Source organism: Melanostigma gelatinosum (genome assembly GCF_949748355.1).
Source record: "Melanostigma gelatinosum genome assembly, chromosome: 6".
Lineage (NCBI taxonomy): Eukaryota > Metazoa > Chordata > Actinopteri > Perciformes > Zoarcidae > Melanostigma > Melanostigma gelatinosum.
Window position 1 is genome coordinate 2,466,104 of NC_136639.1, and position 20,832 is coordinate 2,486,935.

Below are 20,832 nucleotides of genomic sequence, written 5' to 3' on the forward strand. Positions count from 1 at the left end.
ATATTATTAGACTATACTGAGACTAAAATAAGATGTCCTGATGTGTTTATCAAAGTGTTATTGACTGATTTTTTTCATGTTGGAATAAAGGTTAAATATTTAACTGCAAAGTAGGCATGCGTGTTTGATACCTTAATGTTTGCTGAGATTGATTGGATGTGGCACAGAGAACATGTTCCACCAGCCGCCACTGGTGTTTATTATGTGTTTTGTCAGAACTACAATGATACATTTGTCAAAAGGTGAAAACTTTTTAATTGACATGAAAGATGGAAGATTTGAAATAAGAAATCATCAGAATCAAGTTATGCAGGACATATTTCTACAAGAGCATATAAATACATTTCAGGCAACTACAGCACTAGCACTTCATTTTAAAACGTTTTTTATTCATTTCAGATGCAGTATAAAACTCATTTAGGTCTGCTGCAATACTTTAAGGATGGAAGAATGCTCGTCAGCTCGCAAGCAAAGAGTCACCGAACACGTTTCCATATGAGGTTTTGAGAAAGTGAACGTAGTTCTGCAGACTGCGGTTTGTGGAGTCCGACTGCTCCATTCTGTCCTTCATGTTCTGCAGCTGAGTCTGGAAACGACGCTCCGACTGAAGGGAAACGCACAGAAACAACAGATGAGAACCAACAGTTTGTATGTCCAATGTAAAGAGAAGCAGACATCGTGCCGTACCTCCTCCTTGCTGCGCTGAAGCTGACTCTGCTCTGTTTTCGCTCGGCTCAGCTGGCTCTGCAGGTCCAATGCTTTAGACTGAGACGCTCTCTCTTTGGTCAGAACCCTCTGCATGCTGTCGTCCACCTGCAGGAGGGAACACTGGTTGAGTTTTCCTTTAAAGTAACAAAACACTCAGAACAGATCATGTCAACAGCATTTCCTGATATCCTTAGTAGAACATCAAAGAGTAAGCTCATTAAATACTATGTTTAAGTTTTTATATTTTAAGAACTAAAAATCCTGACTGTTATTCCCGTATGTTTGTGTCGAGCTCTTGTGAACTTGAGGAATTCCTCTCGGCTGTGACGCTCTCTGTCGTTACTCTTTATATTAACCGCTTCATCCAACACAGGCTCAGACACTCGGCCCCAAATTGCCTTCAGTATCTGAATTTTTACTTCCACAAAACTCTCCCCAAATAGTCAGTGAAGCGTAATTTCAGGCTTTAACTACACTGAAAAAAATAGAAGCAGCATGGAGGTGAATGAGCAGAAGGTCGGGTCCATAACAGGTGACGAGAGTCAAACATTGAAGTTGTTCTGTGATGTTTTGTTCCGAGGACGCTGGAGGACAATGGTGAAAGAAGTGAGTGTGCAGGAAGTCCAGACCTGTCTGTGTGCGTCGTCCAGAGTCTGCTGCAGCTGTCTGGACAGGACGCTGCACTCGTGCGTCTTCTCCTCCAGCTGCTGCTGAACGCTGCGGATAGTCGCCTCCTGAGACGGGAGAGCCTGAGACATCTCTTTGTTTTCCACCTTCATGTCCTCCAGCCTCCTGCGACAGACAACACACACATCAGTTAGAGAAAATCAGTTTCTAGAATATATAGTTTTCATTTGTCTGCATTCATTGTAGCCTCAAAGTGTGTGTATTATTCTTCAAAGACAGTTCTGTAAGCATAGATGGATGACTGAACCCAAAGTGTCACTCAAAGAGACACGAAGCAACCGGGAAGAGACTCAAAATAACCACAAAGAGACACAAAATGACAACAAAGAGACTCAAAGCGCAACAAATAGACGCGAAACAATTACAAAGAGACTAACATGATCCCAAAGAGACACAAAACAACTACAAACGATGTAGTCTGAGTCTTGCTGCTGTGTAGGAGAGATGTTCTGTGCTCATTGTCTCATGAGTTGCCCGTTGTGTCTGAGTGTCTGTACCTCTCTAAGTTGTGCATATTCTCGTTGAGAACGTTGTTCTCCTCCTGCAGCAGCAGGTTCCTCTGCTGGAACGTCTCCAGCTGAGTGCCTTGCTGTTCCACCTGTGAAGGAACACATGATGGAAATCCTGCTCCTGTCACTGCTGTCACCATTAATCACTTGTACACAAAAAGAGAGGAAAACACAGAAGTTCCCCTTGAAGAAGCTCTAGAACGTCATCTCTCCAGATCCTGTGACTTCAGTTTAAAAACCTTTGACTTCAACAAACCACCGGCTGAAACACAACAAGGTAAACCTTCTCTTCAACTCTCAAAGAGATACCAAACCTCCCAGGTTCCTTCAGTACCTTTTGTCTGACCTCAGCGAGGGCCGAGTTGTGCTCCGCGTTCCTCCTCTCGTGGGCGTCGGCCTCCTGCCGGGCGCCCCGGAGCTGCAGCTCCGCCCTCCTCAGGCGGTCGGGCAGCGCCTCCAGCTCCCCGAGCCGGCCCAGCAGCTCCCTCCTCACCTGCTCCGTCTCCCTCTCCAGGCTCACCGTCGCCTCCCGCGCCTCCTCCTGCGTCGCCTCCAGCTTCAGGCGGTGCTCCTCCGACTCCAGACGCACCTGCTGCACCTGTGCAGAGAAGAGTGACGTCACTACTGACAGCTAACAGCCTCTGGTGATTTGCAGACACGGGACAGAAACTATGTCACAGTAAAACTTCAGTAAAAGTACAAATACTGTTCACACTGTGAAGCTGCTCTGTTACTCTTTCAGGACAGAAGTCCTGGATTCAAAACTTTGCTGAAGTAAAAGTGCATTTGTAACATCACACAATGTACTTCAAGGATGTCAAGTCAAATGTTGATGGTGCAGTAAATGTTCCCCGACAGTGTTTTATGATCATCCATCTCTAAAAAGAACTGTTTTCAGCTTTCAGATCATTTCATTCAGAGAATAAGTATTTAAGGAAACACTTCATCCTCCACTTTATCACAAACGTTCATCTCTGAGTGTGACTTCACCTTCTTCTTGTATTTCTCCACCAGGTTTTCGTGCTTTTTGATCGTTGACTTCAGCCGACGTGCTTCAGACTGCAGATCGAGGAGCTTCTCCTCGGAGGACGTCAGCTGACCCTAAATATGATGTATGAACCACATTTCATTGAGTGATCAAACATTAGAAGAAGAGTCTTAAAACAGAACATTTAACAAACGTTTCTGTCAAACTTTTGTTGAAAAAATGTACTTTTAAGAGCTGCAAAATAAATCCAATGAACCAAAATAATATAAATAAACACTCAGCTATCATAATGTAGAGAACAGTGCATTTTGATTGAATACATGAACTACTGACAGGGTTCAACACATTTTTACCAGTTCATTTACAAGACTTTTCATGACCTACATTCTCTGAAACGTTCAAAAATAAAAGTCTGACATTAGTCCAGTCAGAGAACAGTGATGTAACTGATCCTCCTGAACATTAAAGAAATGTTGAAACAATATAGATCTAATGTAGATAATATAGATAAAACTCTCTGGGTATTTCTATTTGCAAAAACTTCTCCGCCACCTAAAACTGCTATTTTCAAATTCAATGACTTCTCCAGGTTTTCCATGACAGTCTGAACACTGCACTGTTGAACACGTATTCATGGAAGATATTTGCCTTGATTTTGCACAGATATTATATTGAAAGGCACCCTGAGTCTCTGGCTGTCCAGCTTCGTGGAGGCGTTCTCAGCGCTGAGATGATGGAGATGATCCCTGAGCTCCTCCCTCTCCGCCCGGCTCCTCTCCTCCGCTGAACGCAGCTGAGAGTTCAGCTCGCTCGCCTGACTGTGAAGGAAGCAGCCGAAGCTCCAGTTATGCTGTCGTCACAGTTTATTACACGTCTTCCAAATTCATAAAGATATTATCTTCATGTCGCTTCTCTAGACTCTTATACCGCGAACTTTTCAAATAGGATGACATAGAAAATGACACTCACAGCACATTTCACTCTTTGAAGAGTTTATTCTTCTATGATTTGCTAATTTATAGAGTTTAACAACTGATTTGAATAAACCAGAAAGAAATGCAAAAGATGCATATTTTTCAAACCATTTTGGTTTGAAAAATATGGCTGAGAAAAATAATTATTATTAAAAACTTTAAAAGTAATAATTGTTAACTTTAAAAGTAATAATTATTAAAAACTTTAAAAAAGTAAAAATTATTAAAAACTTTAAAAGTAATAATTGTTAACTTTAAAAGTAATAATTATTAAAAACTTTAAAAGTAATAATTATTAAAAACTTTAAAAGTAATAATTATTAAAAACTTAAAAAGTAATAATTATTAAAAACTTTAAAAGTAATAATTGTTAACTTTAAAAGTAATAATTATTAAAAACTTTAAAAGTAATAATTGTTAACTTTAAAAGTAATAATTATTAAAAACTTAAAAAGTAATAATTATTAAAAACTTTAAAAGTAATAATTGTTAACTTTAAAAGTAATAATTATTAAAAACTTTTAAAGTAATAATTATTCAAAACTTTAAAAGTAATAATTATTAAAAACTTAAAAAGTAATAATTATTAAAAACTTTAAAAAAGTAAAAATTATTAAAAACTTTAAAAAGTAATAATTATTAATAACTTTAAAAGTAATACTTTTTTGTAAATGTGTTTTCTCTTAACTCGATAATAAACTGATGCAGAGGGAACATTATAGTGACTATTCTAACTTCATTATTTTGCATTATAAAAATCTTAATTCTATCATGAAACACCTCCATAAACAAGTCAAATGTGTGACTGTATTTTTGGGCCTTACATATCATGATGTGTCACACATACTCACAGTCTGAGAGCAGACAAGTCTTCTTCCAGACGTCCTTTAGCCGCTGACTCTTTAGAGTGGAGGAGGCACCAGTCGCTGGACGTGGACAGAGCCTGAGCCAACTGGGACTCCTCAAATAAAATACACAAGATGTCCAATTAATATTTAGATAGACGGTCAAGTTACTTCACATCGGGATCGTTTCGAAAAAGTTGTTGAGTCTTCTGAACAAATGAGGAAAGAGCTACAAGACAAGATTCACATAAAGTCAAACTCAACAAGTGAGAAACTTCTTTGGACTGCATCCTACTGTATGTACTGCATCCTACTGTATGTACTGTATCCTACTGTATGTACTGCATCCTACTGTATGTACTGTATCTTACTGTATGTACTGCATCCTACTGTATGTACTGTATCCTACTGTATGTACTGTATCTTACTGTATGTACTGTATCCTACTGTATGTACTGCATCCTACTGTATGCACTGCATCCTACTGTATGTACTGTATCCTACTGTATGTACTGTATCTTACTGTATGTACTGCATCCTACTGTATGTACTGCATCCTACTGTATGTACTGTATCCTACTGTATGTACTGCATCCTACTGTATGTACTGTATCCTACTGTATGTACTGTATCTTACTGTATGTACTGCATCCTACTGTATGTACTGTATCTTACTGTATGTACTGCATCCTACTGTATGTACTGCATCCTACTGTATGTACTGCATCCTACTGTATGTACTGTATCCTACTGTATGTACTGTATCCTACTGTATGTACTGTATCTTACTGTATGTACTGTATCCTACTGTATGTACTGTATCCTACTGTATGTACTGCATCCTACTGTATGTACTGTATCCTACTGTATGTACTGTATCTTACTGTATGTACTGCATCCTACTGTATGTACTGTATCCTACTGTATGTACTGTATCTTACTGTATGTACTGCATCCTACTGTATGCACTGCATCCTACTGTATGTACTGTATCCTACTGTATGTACTGTATCTTACTGTATGTACTGCATCCTACTGTATGTACTGCATCCTACTGTATGTACTGTATCCTACTGTATGTACTGCATCCTACTGTATGTACTGTATCCTACTGTATGTACTGTATCTTACTGTATGTACTGCATCCTACTGTATGTACTGTATCTTACTGTATGTACTGCATCCTACTGTATGTACTGTATCTTACTGTATGTACTGTATCCTACTGTATGTACTGTATCCTACTGTATGTACTGTATCTTACTGTATGTACTGTATCTTACTGTATGTACTGCATCCTACTGTATGTACTGCATCCTACTGTATGTACTGTATCCTACTGTATGTACTGCATCCTACTGTATGTACTGTATCCTACTGTATGTACTGCATCTTACTGTATGTACTGTATCTTACTGTATGTACTGCATCCTACTGTATGTACTGTATCCTACTGTATGTACTGTATCTTACTGTATGTACTGTATCTTACTGTATGTACTGCATCCTACTGTATGTACTGCATCCTACTGTATGTACTGTATCCTACTGTATGTACTGTATCTTACTGTATGTACTGTATCCTACTGTATGTACTGTATCCTACTGTATGTACTGTATCTTACTGTATGTACTGTATCTTACTGTATGTACTGCATCCTACTGTATGTACTGCATCCTACTGTATGTACTGCATCCTGCTGTATGTACTGTATCTTACTGTATGTACTGTATGTACTGTATCTTACTGTATGTACTGTATGTACTGTATGTACTGCATCCTACTGTATGTACTGCATCCTACTGTATGTACTGCATCTTACTGTATGTACTGCATCCTACTGTATGTACTGTATCTTACTGTATGTACTGCATCTTACTGTATGTACTGTATCTTACTGTATGTACTGCATCCTACTGTATGTACTGTATCCTACTGTATGTACTGTATCCTACTGTATGTACTGTATCCTACTGTATGTACTGTATCCTACTGTATGTACTGTATCCTACTGTATGTACTGCATCCTACTGTATGTACTGTATCCTACTGTATGTACTGCATCCTGCTGTATGTACTGTATCTTACTGTATGTACTGCATCCTACTGTATGTACTGCATCCTACTGTATGTACTGCATCCTACTGTATGTACTGCATCCTACTGTATGTACTGTATCCTACTGTATGTACTGCATCCTACTGTATGTACTGCATCTTACTGTATGTACTGCATCTTACTGTATGTACTGTATCCTACTGTATGTACTGTATCTTACTGTATGTACTGCATCCTACTGTATGTACTGCATCTTACTGTATGTACTGTATCCTACTGTATGTACTGCATCCTACTGTATGTACTGCATCTTACTGTATGTACTGCATCCTACTGTATGTACTGCATCTTACTGTATGTACTGTATCCTACTGTATGTACTGCATCTTACTGTATGTACTGCATCCTACTGTATGTACTGTATCCTACTGTATGTACTGCATCCTACTGTATGTACTGCATCTTACTGTATGTACTGCATCCTACTGTATGTACTGTATCTTACTGTATGTACTGCATCCTACTGTATGTACTGCATCTTACTGTATGTACTGCATCCTACTGTATGTACTGTATCCTACTGTATGTACTGCATCCTACTGTATGTACTGCATCTTACTGTATGTACTGCATCCTACTGTATGTACTGTATCCTACTGTATGTACTGCATCCTACTGTATGTACTGCATCCTACTGTATGTACTGCATCTTACTGTATGTACTGCATCCTACTGTATGTACTGCATCCTACTGTATGTACTGCATCTTACTGTATGTACTGCATCCTACTGTATGTACTGTATCCTACTGTATGTACTGCATCTTACTGTATGTACTGCATCCTACTGTATGTACTGCATCTTACTGTATGTACTGCATCCTACTGTATGTACTGCATCTTACTGTATGCACTGCATCCTACTGTATGTACTGCATCCTACTGTATGTACTGCATCTTACTGTATGCACTGCATCCTACTGTATGTACTGCATCCTACTGTATGTACTGCATCCTACTGTATGTACTGCATCTTACTGTATGTACTGTATCCTACTGTATGTACTGCATCTTACTGTATGTACTGTATCTTACTGTATGTACTGCATCTTACTGTATGTACTGTATCCTACTGTATGTACTGCATCCTACTGTATGTACTGCATCCTACTGTATGTACTGTATCCTACTGTATGTACTGTATCCTACTGTATGTACTGCATCCTACTGTATGTACTGCATCTTACTGTATGTATTGTATCCTACTGTATGTACTGCATCTTACTGTATGTACTGCATCTTACTGTATGTACTGTATCTTACTGTATGTACTGTATCCTACTGTATGTACTGCATCCTACTGTATGTACTGCATCCTACTGTATGTACTGTATCCTACTGTATGTACTGTATCTTACTGTATGTACTGTATCCTACTGTATGTACTGCATCCTACTGTATGTACTGCATCTTACTGTATGTACTGTATCCTACTGTATGTACTGCATCTTACTGTATGTACTGCATCTTACTGTATGTACTGCATCTTACTGTATGTACTGTATCTTACTGTATGTACTGCATCTTACTGTATGTACTGTATCTTACTGTATGTACTGCATCCTACTGTATGTACTGCATCTTACTGTATGTACTGCATCCTACTGTATGTACTGCATCCTACTGTATGTACTGCATCTTACTGTATGTACTGTATCCTACTGTATGTACTGTATCTTACTGTATGCACTGCATCCTACTGTATGTACTGCATCTTACTGTATGTACTGTATCTTACTGTATGTACTGTATCCTACTGTATGTACTGCATCTTACTGTATGTACTGTATCCTACTGTATGTACTGCATCTTACTGTATGCACTGCATCCTACTGTATGTACTGCATCTTACTGTATGTACTGCATCTTACTGTATGTACTGTATCCTACTGTATGTACTGCATCTTACTGTATGTACTGCATCCTACTGTATGTACTGCATCCTACTGTATGTACTGCATCTTACTGTATGTACTGCATCCTACTGTATGTACTGCATCTTACTGTATGTACTGCATCCTACTGTATGTACTGCATCTTACTGTATGTACTGCATCCTACTGTATGTACTGCATCCTACTGTATGTACTGCATCTTACTGTATGTACTGCATCCTACTGTATGTACTGCATCTTACTGTATGTACTGCATCCTACTGTATGTACTGCATCTTACTGTATGTACTGCATCTTACTGTATGTACTGCATCCTACTGTATGTACTGCATCCTACTGTATGTACTGTATCTTACTGTATGTACTGCATCCTACTGTATGTACTGCATCCTACTGTATGTACTGTATCCTACTGTATGTACTGCATCTTACTGTATGTACTGCATCTTACTGTATGTACTGCATCCTACTGTATGTACTGCATCTTACTGTATGTACTGCATCTTACTGTATGTACTGCATCCTACTGTATGTACTGCATCCTACTGTATGTACTGTATCCTACTGTATGTACTGCATCTTACTGTATGTACTGCATCCTACTGTATGTACTGCATCCTACTGTATGTACTGCATCCTACTGTATGTACTGCATCCTACTGTATGTACTGTATCCTACTGTATGTACTGCATCTTACTGTATGTACTGCATCCTACTGTATGTACTGCATCCTACTGTATGTACTGCATCCTACTGTATGTACTGTATATTACTGTATGTACTGCATCCTACTGTATGTACTGCATCCTACTGTATGTACTGCATCCTACTGTATGTACTGCATCCTACTGTATGTACTGCATCTTACTGTATGTACTGTATCTTACTGTATGTACTGTATCTTACTGTATGTACTGCATCTTACTGTATGTACTGTATCTTACTGTATGTACTGTATCTTACTGTATGTACTGTATCTTACTGTATGTACTGCATCCTACTGTATGTACTGCATCCTACTGTATGTACTGCATCTTACTGTATGTACTGCATCCTACTGTATGTACTGTATCCTACTGTATGTACTGCATCTTACTGTATGTACTGCATCCTACTGTATGTACTGCATCCTACTGTATGTACTGCATCTTACTGTATGTACTGCATCCTACTGTATGTACTGCATCCTACTGTATGTACTGCATCTTACTGTATGTACTGTATCCTACTGTATGTACTGTATCCTACTGTATGTACTGCATCCTACTGTATGTACTGTATCCTACTGTATGTACTGCATCTTACTGTATGTATCGAATACTACTGTATGTACTGTATCTTACTGTATGTACTGCATCCTACTGTATGTACTGCATCTTACTGTATGTACTGTATCTTACTGTATGTACTGTATCTTACTGTATGTACTGCATCTTACTGTATGTACTGTATCTTACTGTATGTACTGTATCTTACTGTATGTACTGTATCTTACTGTATGTACTGCATCCTACTGTATGTACTGCATCCTACTGTATGTACTGCATCTTACTGTATGTACTGCATCCTACTGTATGTACTGTATCCTACTGTATGTACTGCATCTTACTGTATGTACTGCATCCTACTGTATGTACTGCATCCTACTGTATGTACTGCATCTTACTGTATGTACTGCATCCTACTGTATGTACTGCATCCTACTGTATGTACTGCATCTTACTGTATGTACTGTATCCTACTGTATGTACTGTATCCTACTGTATGTACTGCATCCTACTGTATGTACTGTATCCTACTGTATGTACTGCATCTTACTGTATGTATCGAATACTACTGTATGTACTGTATCTTACTGTATGTACTGCATCCTACTGTATGTACTGCATCTTACTGTATGTATCGAATACTACTGTATGTACTGTATCTTACTGTATGTACTGTATCTTACTGTATGTACTGCATCTTACTGTATGTATCGAATACTACTGTATGTACTGTATCTTACTGTATGTACTGCATCCTACTGTATGTACTGCATCTTACTGTATGTATCGAATACTACTGTATGTACTGTATCTTACTGTATCCTACTGTCTGTACTGTAAAACTACATCCTCCACATGTGATGTAGTTTTCTTGTGTTTTCTTATGTCCCTATGACACAATGCATCACTTGTAACCTGTATGTTTCTCTAGAATACTGCTGCTGAACTTCCTCTCCACTTGATTTGCATAAAAGCTCATTTCCATGCAGGATGAACCACGAAGAGGTCTGTGGATCATCCCGAGGAACCAGGACTCTGTGCCCAGGACCCATCTCTGCCCATCACGCGTGTCTCAGACACCCTGAGCTACTTCTGAATACTGACCTTCTCCTGCAGTTTTGCAGCGAGCTGCCTGGTGGACTCTTGGGCTCTCTCGGTCTGCTGGGTCAGCAGAGCCAGCACCTCCTGGTCCTGACGCCCCTCCTCATCCTGCTCTTCCTCTCTCCGCTGCCTCAGAGCCTGCAGCGCCTCCTGCTGCTGCTCGTGGCTCTGCTGCATCCTCTGCTCCACACAGAGAAGGACACAGACATTCACACCTTTCAATGGTGAAATCTAACGAAGTACATTTACTGAAGTAGAGTATTTTTACAGTGTGGTAAAGATTTTAAAGACAGTAAAAGTCCCTTCAAAGCTGCTTTAACAGGCTGAAAGTGATGAAAAGCTTGTTTCAGATGGGCCACATTGTGAAAGACCAGGTAACACGATATAAAACTAAATATAGCAAGAACATGTAGAACTCCATCAGCTCCTTCATTACTCAGTCGTGCTACAGAGAGGATGAAAAGAATAATGTATCTTATAAAGGTAAACAACCGTCTGCAGGGTTTAAATGAGCTCATAAACATCACTTCATCGATACACATCTTAATGTGCTACTTCCAGGATTAGCTATGAAGAACTGATGGAAGTAGTTTATTCCTCGTATGTGTCGTAAGTTTAAGTTTTAACCTACGCGGCAAAAGAAAAACCTGCTTCTGATCTGCTACAGTTTGTTTCAGAGTGTTTTCTAAAATCCTCGTCCTATACGACATCATCACAGTACCACCATGCTGGATGCTGTAGAACCACTGACTGATCAAAGAACAGATCCGAATGTTCAGGTGTGCGTTTCATCGCATTTTTACATTGACAGACCTGAATCTGAGCGGCCAGGTGAACTTTCTCTGCTTCTGTTCTGTTCAGCTCAGATTCCAGATGATGGCGGGTCGACTGCAGGATCCTTGAAAGCTCCTCCGTCGTCTTCACGTTGTCCTGCCGAGAAAGAAGAGAAGCAGACGTGAGGGGGAGTTGATGTATTTGTGAACACCTGAAGCTTAAAAGGGGATACATGTGATGTTTAGAGGAGGAGTTACTGTCTGAGTCAATGGAGTCTTGTGTCTTTGAAGAGAGATTATAGATAACGGCTTCATAAAGGTCTGTGTGACAGCGTTCACTTCGGCTGATTTTGATGCTTTTAGGAGTCGAACATACATCCACACTCCATCCACTGTAGTGAAACACTGAGTATGGAGAAGAACCTCATACAACCACACTTCTAAACATCTGAACTATTCCTCATTAAAGGTGTGTGAGAGATATCGACCTGTTTCCACCGAGCTGTGACAGAATACCACCGTGTGTCAATGTTTTCCTGAACCAGATGGTAATGTTTCAAACCTTTTCAAAGTCCAAATGCACGGCAAGCTTAGAGGCCTCCTTCTCCTTGTTGGTGAGTTTAGCCGAGAGTCTCTGGAAGAGAAGAAGAAACACAAGAAGCATCTCGTCAGACGTCTGGAGGCCGATGATAACGTCTCACCTCACGTGACCAGGTGATAGTTACTCACAATGTTCTCTGCTTCGCTGTCAGTCAATCTCTTCTTTAAGGCGTCTCTCTGTTCCGACCACACCGACGATTCTCTCTGTGGATGCAAATACCAGTGAGAAGAGACTTATTGACATTTGGTTCTCCTTGATTGGCTTCTTCTCCTCCTTCCTGTACCTCGTATTCACTCCGGTCTCTGAGGAGCTCTCGCAGGCTGTGGTTCGTGTTGTCAAACATCTCGATCTTCTCCAGCAGCAACTCCTGCTGCCGTCCCAGTGACGCTGCGTGCAACTTTGACAGCCGCTTGGCCTTAAAAAAATAAAAAAATATTAAAAAAACCATGATCATGTACTGCAAACGAAGCCCTCCTCCATTCATCCATCCTGCTTCTGTCCTTCCAGACTTACCTTAGAGAGGCTGTCGATGGTTTCCTTCAGCGCGGTCAGCTGATTAGCGACCGCTACGCCGTCGATTTCTGCTTCTACGAGCGTCCTCAGGAGCACGTCGGTCTCTCTGTGTTGACCCCGAGAATCGGACCTGTCAGCAGATAAGATACGATACGATAAGACACGATAAGATAAGATACGATCAAATAAACAGTACGTTAAGATAAGCTGAGCTAAGCTAAATAAAAAGTACATCACTTTAATTTGTTTTCAACTCTATTAAATGTGTTTTATTTTGAGACTCTTACTTCTTTAAATGACGGATGCTCTCTTGCTCTCTGAGGAGGACGCTGAGGTTTTTAGATACTGCATCGAGCTCGTCTTCCTCCTCATCATCACGTCGATGTCCGACTCTACTTTCTGATCGATGTTCCGCTCTGCTTCTCTGATGACAAGACACAAACAAACAGGTTACACGTACAATAACGTATAAAATACATCTATCTTCGTATCTGCAATCAAACCAGGGGCTGAACATATTCTTAAGATATTCAAGCTCTGAAGTATTTAAGTACTTCTAAAGTGTTTACAAACAGCAACCAGCAATACTACCTAGTATACCTTTAAATTCAGTTTTCTTTTAGAGAAAAATCCTGCTAGAATATCCCTTACTCTCTCCAAATCGTGTTCATCTTCCATGATATATATATATGTCTACATATATATAACAACATATATGTATATATATAATTTTAAAAAAATGTATTTAGCTCTAGTTGAAAGCCTTGCAGTGAGACATAAACACTGTGAGGAGACCTGACACTGGTAGGAGCCCACGTCTCTTCTGCAGGACAGTCTTCCTGGAGGAATCCACGGCGTCCGCACCTTCGGCCTCCCTCCATCTCCCCTCACCGGGGACTCTTTTATCCGATTCTGCATCAAAAAGGAGGAATTCCACAGGTAAAAAAACCCACATAAAACTGTATAATGATGTGATGATTTAGTCTATTTCATTGTTAACTCTTTAAAAAAGCATGTTAAAGGGGGAGAAATTACAACTTACTGCAAAGAAACTAACAAATGCATTTACAGCTTTTAACGAAATGAAATTTTGAGTAACTAGTACTTTATATATAGTATTTCCATTTTCTGCTACTCTATACTTCTACTCCACTACATCTCACAGGGAAATATTATAACTTTGACAACTTTGCAGATTCCTAATAATAATAATAAAAGAATAATAAACAAATTAATGTAATCATATATTAAGATACAACTGTATTGATCTCCTGATCTACCCAGCAGTATGAAGTCATACAATTAGATTAATTTCTACCGGATGCAACATTAAACACACTTTTTCATCAATCATAAAACATGTAACTAAAACACAGATTTTCACAAATTTGCTGTAAAATACAAAATAGAGTAACATTACTCTGCGTTATTTGGGATGTATTTTAAAGTGTATCCTCATTCATATGTCGTCAAAACAATATTTCCAGTAAAATAAACCGGTAAAAGAATAACCTGTGGACTCCTCCTCATGTGCACGTGTACAGGTGTCGTCTCCGGTACGTGCACGTGAACCGGTGGTGGTGAATCCCGGGTTTTCATTATTTTCGAGACGTTACAACAACATTCAGAATCAACTAAGACCGAGTGTTTCCATGATAAATCTCGACGTTTTGTCTGTGGTGCGGACGGTTGTTTGAATCGACAACAACGACACCTCTGATTGGCTCATTTGCAGTATCCCGTTCCGTGATTTGCGGAGGCGAGTTTACGATACGCGTTGCCCGTGGTGACCACTGAAAGGAACGGATGATGTTTAAATCAACCGTTAAAACGCCCATATTATTCCATCTCCTTACAAACAACCTATATACTGTATAATTCAACTGTTAATTAGTGTTTTACTCTACCTCTTTCTTACTCTAAAATCAGAGGGAGCACTACGAAACTCAAAATGGAGGAAACCGCGGTTACCACATAAAAACGTCTTTGAACAGTATAAATGCTGCTAAAGTACATTTAAACGGCTTTTCTAGTAGAGTAAATATCAATTTGACTGCTTTGTGACTGTAAAGTTAAATGTGCGCAGTTTAGTTTTTGCTAGAGGAGAAAACTGCATTTCCGGTTGCTGAGTCTCGCGCGTATTTCCGGTCTGGCGTTTACTTCCGGCCGTTAGTTAGCAGTAACGCAATTTATTTTTAAGCTAGACACTTCTTACGTCCACTAATCACCATACAATATAAATATGGCCACTACGCTTTAGTGCTTCTTGACCTGTTAAGTGATGGCTCTGGTGTACTTTCGATTGGTACCGAAACGACACCCATCGATGCTAGCTCACCTCAGCTAAAAACAGATAGCTAGAGTTTAAGCTAAGCTAGTTTGTGATTCCATGTGCGTGAGAGGCAACAATGATGCACACGCGGAGCCTGCGGCTGCTGGTAAAGCAGCTGGCGAGGTTAACAATGCAATATATTTCGTTCGCACTGCTGTTTCATCCCGCAGCATACCAGCCCGGTGAGGCATGTGCAGCCGTGGCGGAGGGGGGCACCAGCAGCGCCGCTACCCTGCTACTGTGCAGGGCGTGCGGCCACGAGCTGGCGGTCGGGACGGATATTCACTTCGTGCCGAGCCGATTGGCGCTCTCCAGCCGCAACGACACGTCGATCGGGGGCCGGAGGATTGACGTCCAGCTTTTCGAGAACCCCCACGGACACCAGTTTGAAGTGATAACGTTCAGGAAGGCGAACGTTACCCAGCACTGGCCTGCAAATAAACACTTCTCCTGGTTCCCGGGGTTCTCGTGGACGGCGGCCACCTGTCCACGGTGTAAAACGCATTTAGGTGCGTACAAACCCACGATGGTGCCACAACACATTTTCTATTAATGGGAGAAGTTTGTCTCCAGACTGACAGATAAGACAAACTTCACTTAAACCACCAAGAAATGAAAACGTCTTATACCCATTTTGTTCACTTCTTACAAAGCATATGGTAATTAATGGTAATGAGCCAATTGTGTTCGTGAAATACTTTAACTTAGTAGGGTAAATTTAAGTTTGTTAAAGTAAAATAATTGAATGTACTTGGCAACTATATCTGCAATATTTAAATAAAACGCCTCAAATATAAAAACAAAAGAAGCTATGCACACTAAAGGCTCTCAAACACTTTGCTTGATTCCCACCACTGTATGTATATAATATGGTGCCTATAAACTTACGTCACCTTTGTGTTTCTACATCCAACATCCAGGTTGGGCCTTCCAGCCGACTGACTGGCCGGACACGATCACAGAGAACAGATTTGAGGAGTCGGAGCACACCTTCCTGGCTTTAATCACCCAGCGTCTACTAAGAGAAGACTTTGCTTCCAGCCTGCTTGTGACTCCAAAATCCTTCACGAGCTGATGAGACTTGTTATTGTACGACTAACCCAGGTGCCTTCGCTGCTACCTAAATCTAAAATTTTGTAAATTCATTTTTTATGCACCCACTCTGGAGACTCCCACACATGTAAACACAGTACGTTTTATTATTGTAACAAAGCAAGTTTTACACCTCAAATTTAAAACAGTTTCTTTCCCACCCACCCAAATGAAAGGTGATTTAATGCAACTTCTATGAGACGACAGGTCTTATTTTATTTTACCCATGAAGCAGTTAGGGGGCCAAAATTTACAAGCTTGTTTTTTTTCCATTTTGTTCTTTATTAAAAATGTCATTTCAAATCTCATGGATATCTGTAAAACAATACAATGAAAAAAAAAAAGTCTCATAGAAATGGTGTCAAAATAACCACTCTCCCCAAATAACCAACATACTCCTGCCCCTCCCCCGAACGATTACAAGTCAAAAGGAATGAGCTGGTACTCGTTAACCACATAGGGGGTAAAAAAAAATAACACGTTTCTTTCAAGGGATCAACATCCCAACTGAAAAAAATTAAGGAAATTAAATGGGGGATAAAGAAATTGAGGTTAACTAGCGCTGGGTCACTACACCATGGCTTTAAGTCATCTTACCACAACCTTTAACTGGAGGAATTCTGTGTGAATCATCTTCAAACTCTACTCAGGATGCCGTGCTGCTTCTATTTTTATTTAATAATTATTATTGAGATGACTTTGGGGATGGTACTCCTTAGAAGAGTCTAAAGAAGAACATAACATGGCACCAACAAGGTGAAGAGGCTTCAGAATGGAAAATGAAGCACACGCAGATTTATATATAAAAAAGTAAAAAAAAAATTAAAACATTTGCTCCCGATCATGAGTGGAAAAACAAAACGGGGAATAGAAGGTTTAGGGTCTGAGTAGATGATATTATTTCTTAGTCGTCTTCTCCTTCGTCATCCTGAAACAAGACATCAGAAAGTCAGTGACCGCTTGAAGACAAGCTACTCTTAAAGAGATATCCGTATAACACCACCATCACTTTACCTCTCCATCTTCTCCATCGTCCTCTTCATCCTCCTCTCCATCTTCATCTCCCTCCTCGTCTATGTCCTCCAGACCCTCCTCATCCTCGTCATCGTCCTCACCCTCTTCGTCATCCATATCAGGGACCTGGAGATAAGCGTCGCTTTTTAGCACTTATTCCACGCGTAACAAAGTCTCCAACACATTTTATCGGAAGATGAAACCGCTTAAACAGAAGTTTGCTTATTGATACATATAACTTGAAACATACCAGGTAGTACTGCAGGGGGTTTGGCCAGATGTCGTCCTTGATGACCTCTCCGAGCTCATCAGCGCCGGCGTCAGCGTGATCAGTGAACCAAGTGAAGAAGCTCTCTGGCTCTTCATGTTGCCTCTTCCTTCCTGCTTTGTTCTGTGTCTGGCTGGAGCGCTTAGTCAGGTCCTACAAACAGAAACATAAGATGTCTGAACTGTACAACACTTAATTATGCAAGATGATCATAAGAATGCCATCTAACTGATTACAGGTAAGAATAGAAGCTTCTAGTTTAACCACACATACCTTTCCTGATTTCCATTTGATTTCTGTCGACTTTGAAGACGGGTCTCCGCTCTCGTTCAAATGGAACTCTTTGGAAAGTAGTTTGTTTTCAAAGTACGGATTTTCATCGAAATACTAGAAGACATAAAAAAAAAAAAGACAGAAGAGTAAGAACACAAAGAAACACTTTGCACCTCCATGTTGTGTATCTTTACTTACAAAATCTATTCTGTAGCCTGACTTGATGTCTTCAAACTCGGTCACCTCCACTCGGCTCAGGTAATGAAGCGCTTCTTCATCTTCCTCTCCCAGTAGAGCAGATACTGTGAGGGGAAATAATATACAGACCACACTTCAACTTTATTCACTGTCCAAATTAGTCAAACTTTTGTCAGTGTAGATAAAAAAAAAAAGAGAGCATGGCGATAAAAAGCTTGTGTTGAGTTGCTCACCTTGTGGATGGTTGACAAACGTGGTGACCCAGAAGTTGGGGATTTTGGCGATCAGTTCTGACCTCTTCTGAAAGAATGGCTGACGGAGTTTGTTGTATTTCTGTTCTACTTTGAGGATCTCCTCACTGGCTTGCTCATTCAGCCTAAAAAGTGGAAAAAAATATCACAAACCAAATTTAAAAAATAAATAAATTACAATTTCAAGTATATTTAATCAGGCACCGGGGAATTTAACAGTACACCATGAGGGAGCAGATTTTCATGGCAAACCCAGATCTAAGTATCTGAATTCACGAGTTAGTTCCTCTTCATTTTAAATGTGTAGTAACATTCATTTTGAGTTTTGTGACAGACAGAAAATCAGCATTACACCCACAAATTATAATAATTTTACCTGTCGATTTCATTTTGAACTTCGTCAATGTGTTCAATAGCTTCTTGCTGCTCTTTCTCTGTGGGGAGAAAAAAGACAGATGCGTTACAAAATATGCAAACCGTATGACGTAACAGTCAGCACTTTTAGTAAAAAGACAATAAATGGACGTTATCAATGAACTCGTGCATGCATGCAAAACGTGTTTTTTTTTTTTAAATCAAGTTAATTTGCCATCATTGTGAGTTGCTTTTTGATCCGGAATTAAGCTGAATGCACATCATGCACTTTTGGGTGTTTACATATTGTTTAGTTAATTTAATATTATTGCATTTCATTGTAAATATTGTGCATTTTTATTGCATATATTGTGCATTTTTATTTTACCTGCATCTATAAACGACTGCTGTAGCGAACACATTTCCACTTGCGGGTTAATAAAAGTATCTATCTTTCTATATTAATCCTGCGTTCGTTTGCGGTATAATACGGCACACGTGCCAGGTATACAGGGCTTAATACGAGCGGCCAATGGCTGCAGTGCTCGCGGCTCAAGACTTCTCAGTTTCCTGCCGGCTGCTACCGACGAGGCCGCGTGGTTCAAATGTGGGACACTGAGCTACAGGACAGTCCAATACCCCCATTAACGGTCAAGCTGTTGCTCGTATGGTGTAGTCCTGCTACAGTTTGTGTAAATATAATAATGGCCTAGCTTTTCTGATTGAAGGGCCAGTTGATTTAAATGCATTTTGACCACCAGTAACAAAACATAAACGCCTTCAAGCTAGCGTTAGGTAACACTACAACAACAACATTAGCTAGCTGGCTAACTGCTAATGCCCGCATGAAATGGCCAAAATTGCCAGGTTATTAAACACCATAATATAGATCCTTAATATATAGGTCAATTAAATGTACTTTTACAACGATACGTAGAACAATGATCCTCCAGCATTGTACACGGCCACCAAGTCAGTAGCCAACGACACAACTGAGCCACGCTTGATAATGCTAAGCTAACATGGCCTCTCAGCACCGGTCTGAACTGAAACAACAGCAGGCATGCTAATAAATGAGTTTGCTAGGTGAGCTAACTAGCTGGCCGTTATCAGAAATGTGAACACGCGCGACCACCGTTGCAACCAACGGTCGACCACAAAAGAAGGTCCCGGAGGCATAAAATATATAAGCAATAACATACAACGCAAATTAAATGTTAGAAGAAGAAAGTAAAGAAAATGGCGGTTGAATAGAGGAGGCCGCCATTCTTACCAGAGGTTTCGTCCGCTCCGTCATGGTTCGAGTTCAGCTCCTTTTTACTCACTTTTGCCGCCGAGGCCGACATGTTTTTCGTAACTTACAAGACGCCTGAGAAAGAAAATAGCTCGTAGCTTTTTAAATCTGGTTTCTCCCTGAAAACCAAGGAGAAATTTTCGGGCGCAAAGTTCACAAGCGCGTGCCGAAAAAGCCCAACAGCGTGCTTGCTTTCCAACACAATGTAGCGTGTGCGTGATGAGCGAGGAAGTCACACCAAGCGCCGCTCACGCGCTCCTTTTCATTATGAATGCGCCTCGCCGAACGGAGGGAAGCGCGAGCTCCGCCTCTCAAAATAGGTCTCACTACTCAGCCCTAATTTTACCGATTTACTCCTCTTTCTCCTCTTCAAAAATCACACCACAGATAAACTAACCTCGAATTAAGCACGTATATTTTATCTAATGGTTTTTAATTAATTTCCGCACAAACAATTACGTTTATCCAAGACGTCGTCAGTTGGACCGACTCGCACTTGCGCAGTTAAAAAAAAAAAGAACCGCTGAATGTCAGACAGGAGGAACCTCATTCTGGTGGGCAGTGCTCATGAGTCCGCCGGGTTTAACTGTTTATTTTACTGAAAGATTAAACGCAAAAAAGCACATTTTTTATTTTATATCAGTCCAGTAGTTTGCATATTAATACACTGTGCAATACTAAAATGATTCTGTCTGTATATATAATATTTAAGTTATTGTGGATTTTTTACTGATTTAATATTCTTTACTGTTTTATTATTATTATTACTTATTTG

At 40.0% G+C, this 20,832-nt stretch overlaps 3 protein-coding genes across 3 annotated transcripts; 1 reads left to right on the forward strand and 2 right to left on the reverse strand.

The window, feature by feature from the left end:
* Positions 1–356: 356 nt before the first annotated feature.
* Positions 357–14,642, reverse strand: LOC306778805 (outer dense fiber protein 2-like). Its single transcript, XM_079270482.1, has 17 exons — positions 14,494–14,642; positions 13,777–13,893; positions 13,269–13,405; positions 12,982–13,111; positions 12,752–12,883; positions 12,597–12,671; positions 12,430–12,501; positions 11,908–12,024; positions 11,098–11,274; positions 4,718–4,827; positions 3,575–3,710; positions 2,895–3,005; positions 2,239–2,502; positions 1,893–1,993; positions 1,338–1,500; positions 688–813; positions 357–604 (listed from the first exon to the last, which is right to left on the reverse strand). The coding sequence occupies exons 1-17, from the start codon at positions 14,578–14,580 to the stop codon at positions 458–460; spliced, it is 2,202 nt and encodes a 733-aa protein (XP_079126608.1). The 5' UTR covers positions 14,581–14,642; the 3' UTR covers positions 357–457.
* Positions 14,643–14,943: 301 nt separating this feature from the next.
* LOC306778781 (uncharacterized protein) lies at positions 14,944–16,408 on the forward strand. The gene is made up of 2 exons (XM_079270453.1): positions 14,944–15,822; positions 16,234–16,408. The coding sequence occupies exons 1-2, from the start codon at positions 15,390–15,392 to the stop codon at positions 16,386–16,388; spliced, it is 588 nt and encodes a 195-aa protein (XP_079126579.1). The 5' UTR covers positions 14,944–15,389; the 3' UTR covers positions 16,389–16,408.
* An 80-nt stretch (positions 16,409–16,488) lies between these two features.
* seta (SET nuclear proto-oncogene a) lies at positions 16,489–20,520 on the reverse strand. The gene is made up of 8 exons (XM_079270452.1): positions 20,037–20,520; positions 18,786–18,843; positions 18,392–18,534; positions 18,159–18,262; positions 17,961–18,074; positions 17,670–17,840; positions 17,420–17,545; positions 16,489–17,333 (listed from the first exon to the last, which is right to left on the reverse strand). Exons 1-8 carry the CDS (start codon positions 20,107–20,109, stop codon positions 17,310–17,312), a joined length of 813 nt encoding a protein of 270 aa, XP_079126578.1. The 5' UTR covers positions 20,110–20,520; the 3' UTR covers positions 16,489–17,309.
* Positions 20,521–20,832: the final 312 nt, after the last annotated feature.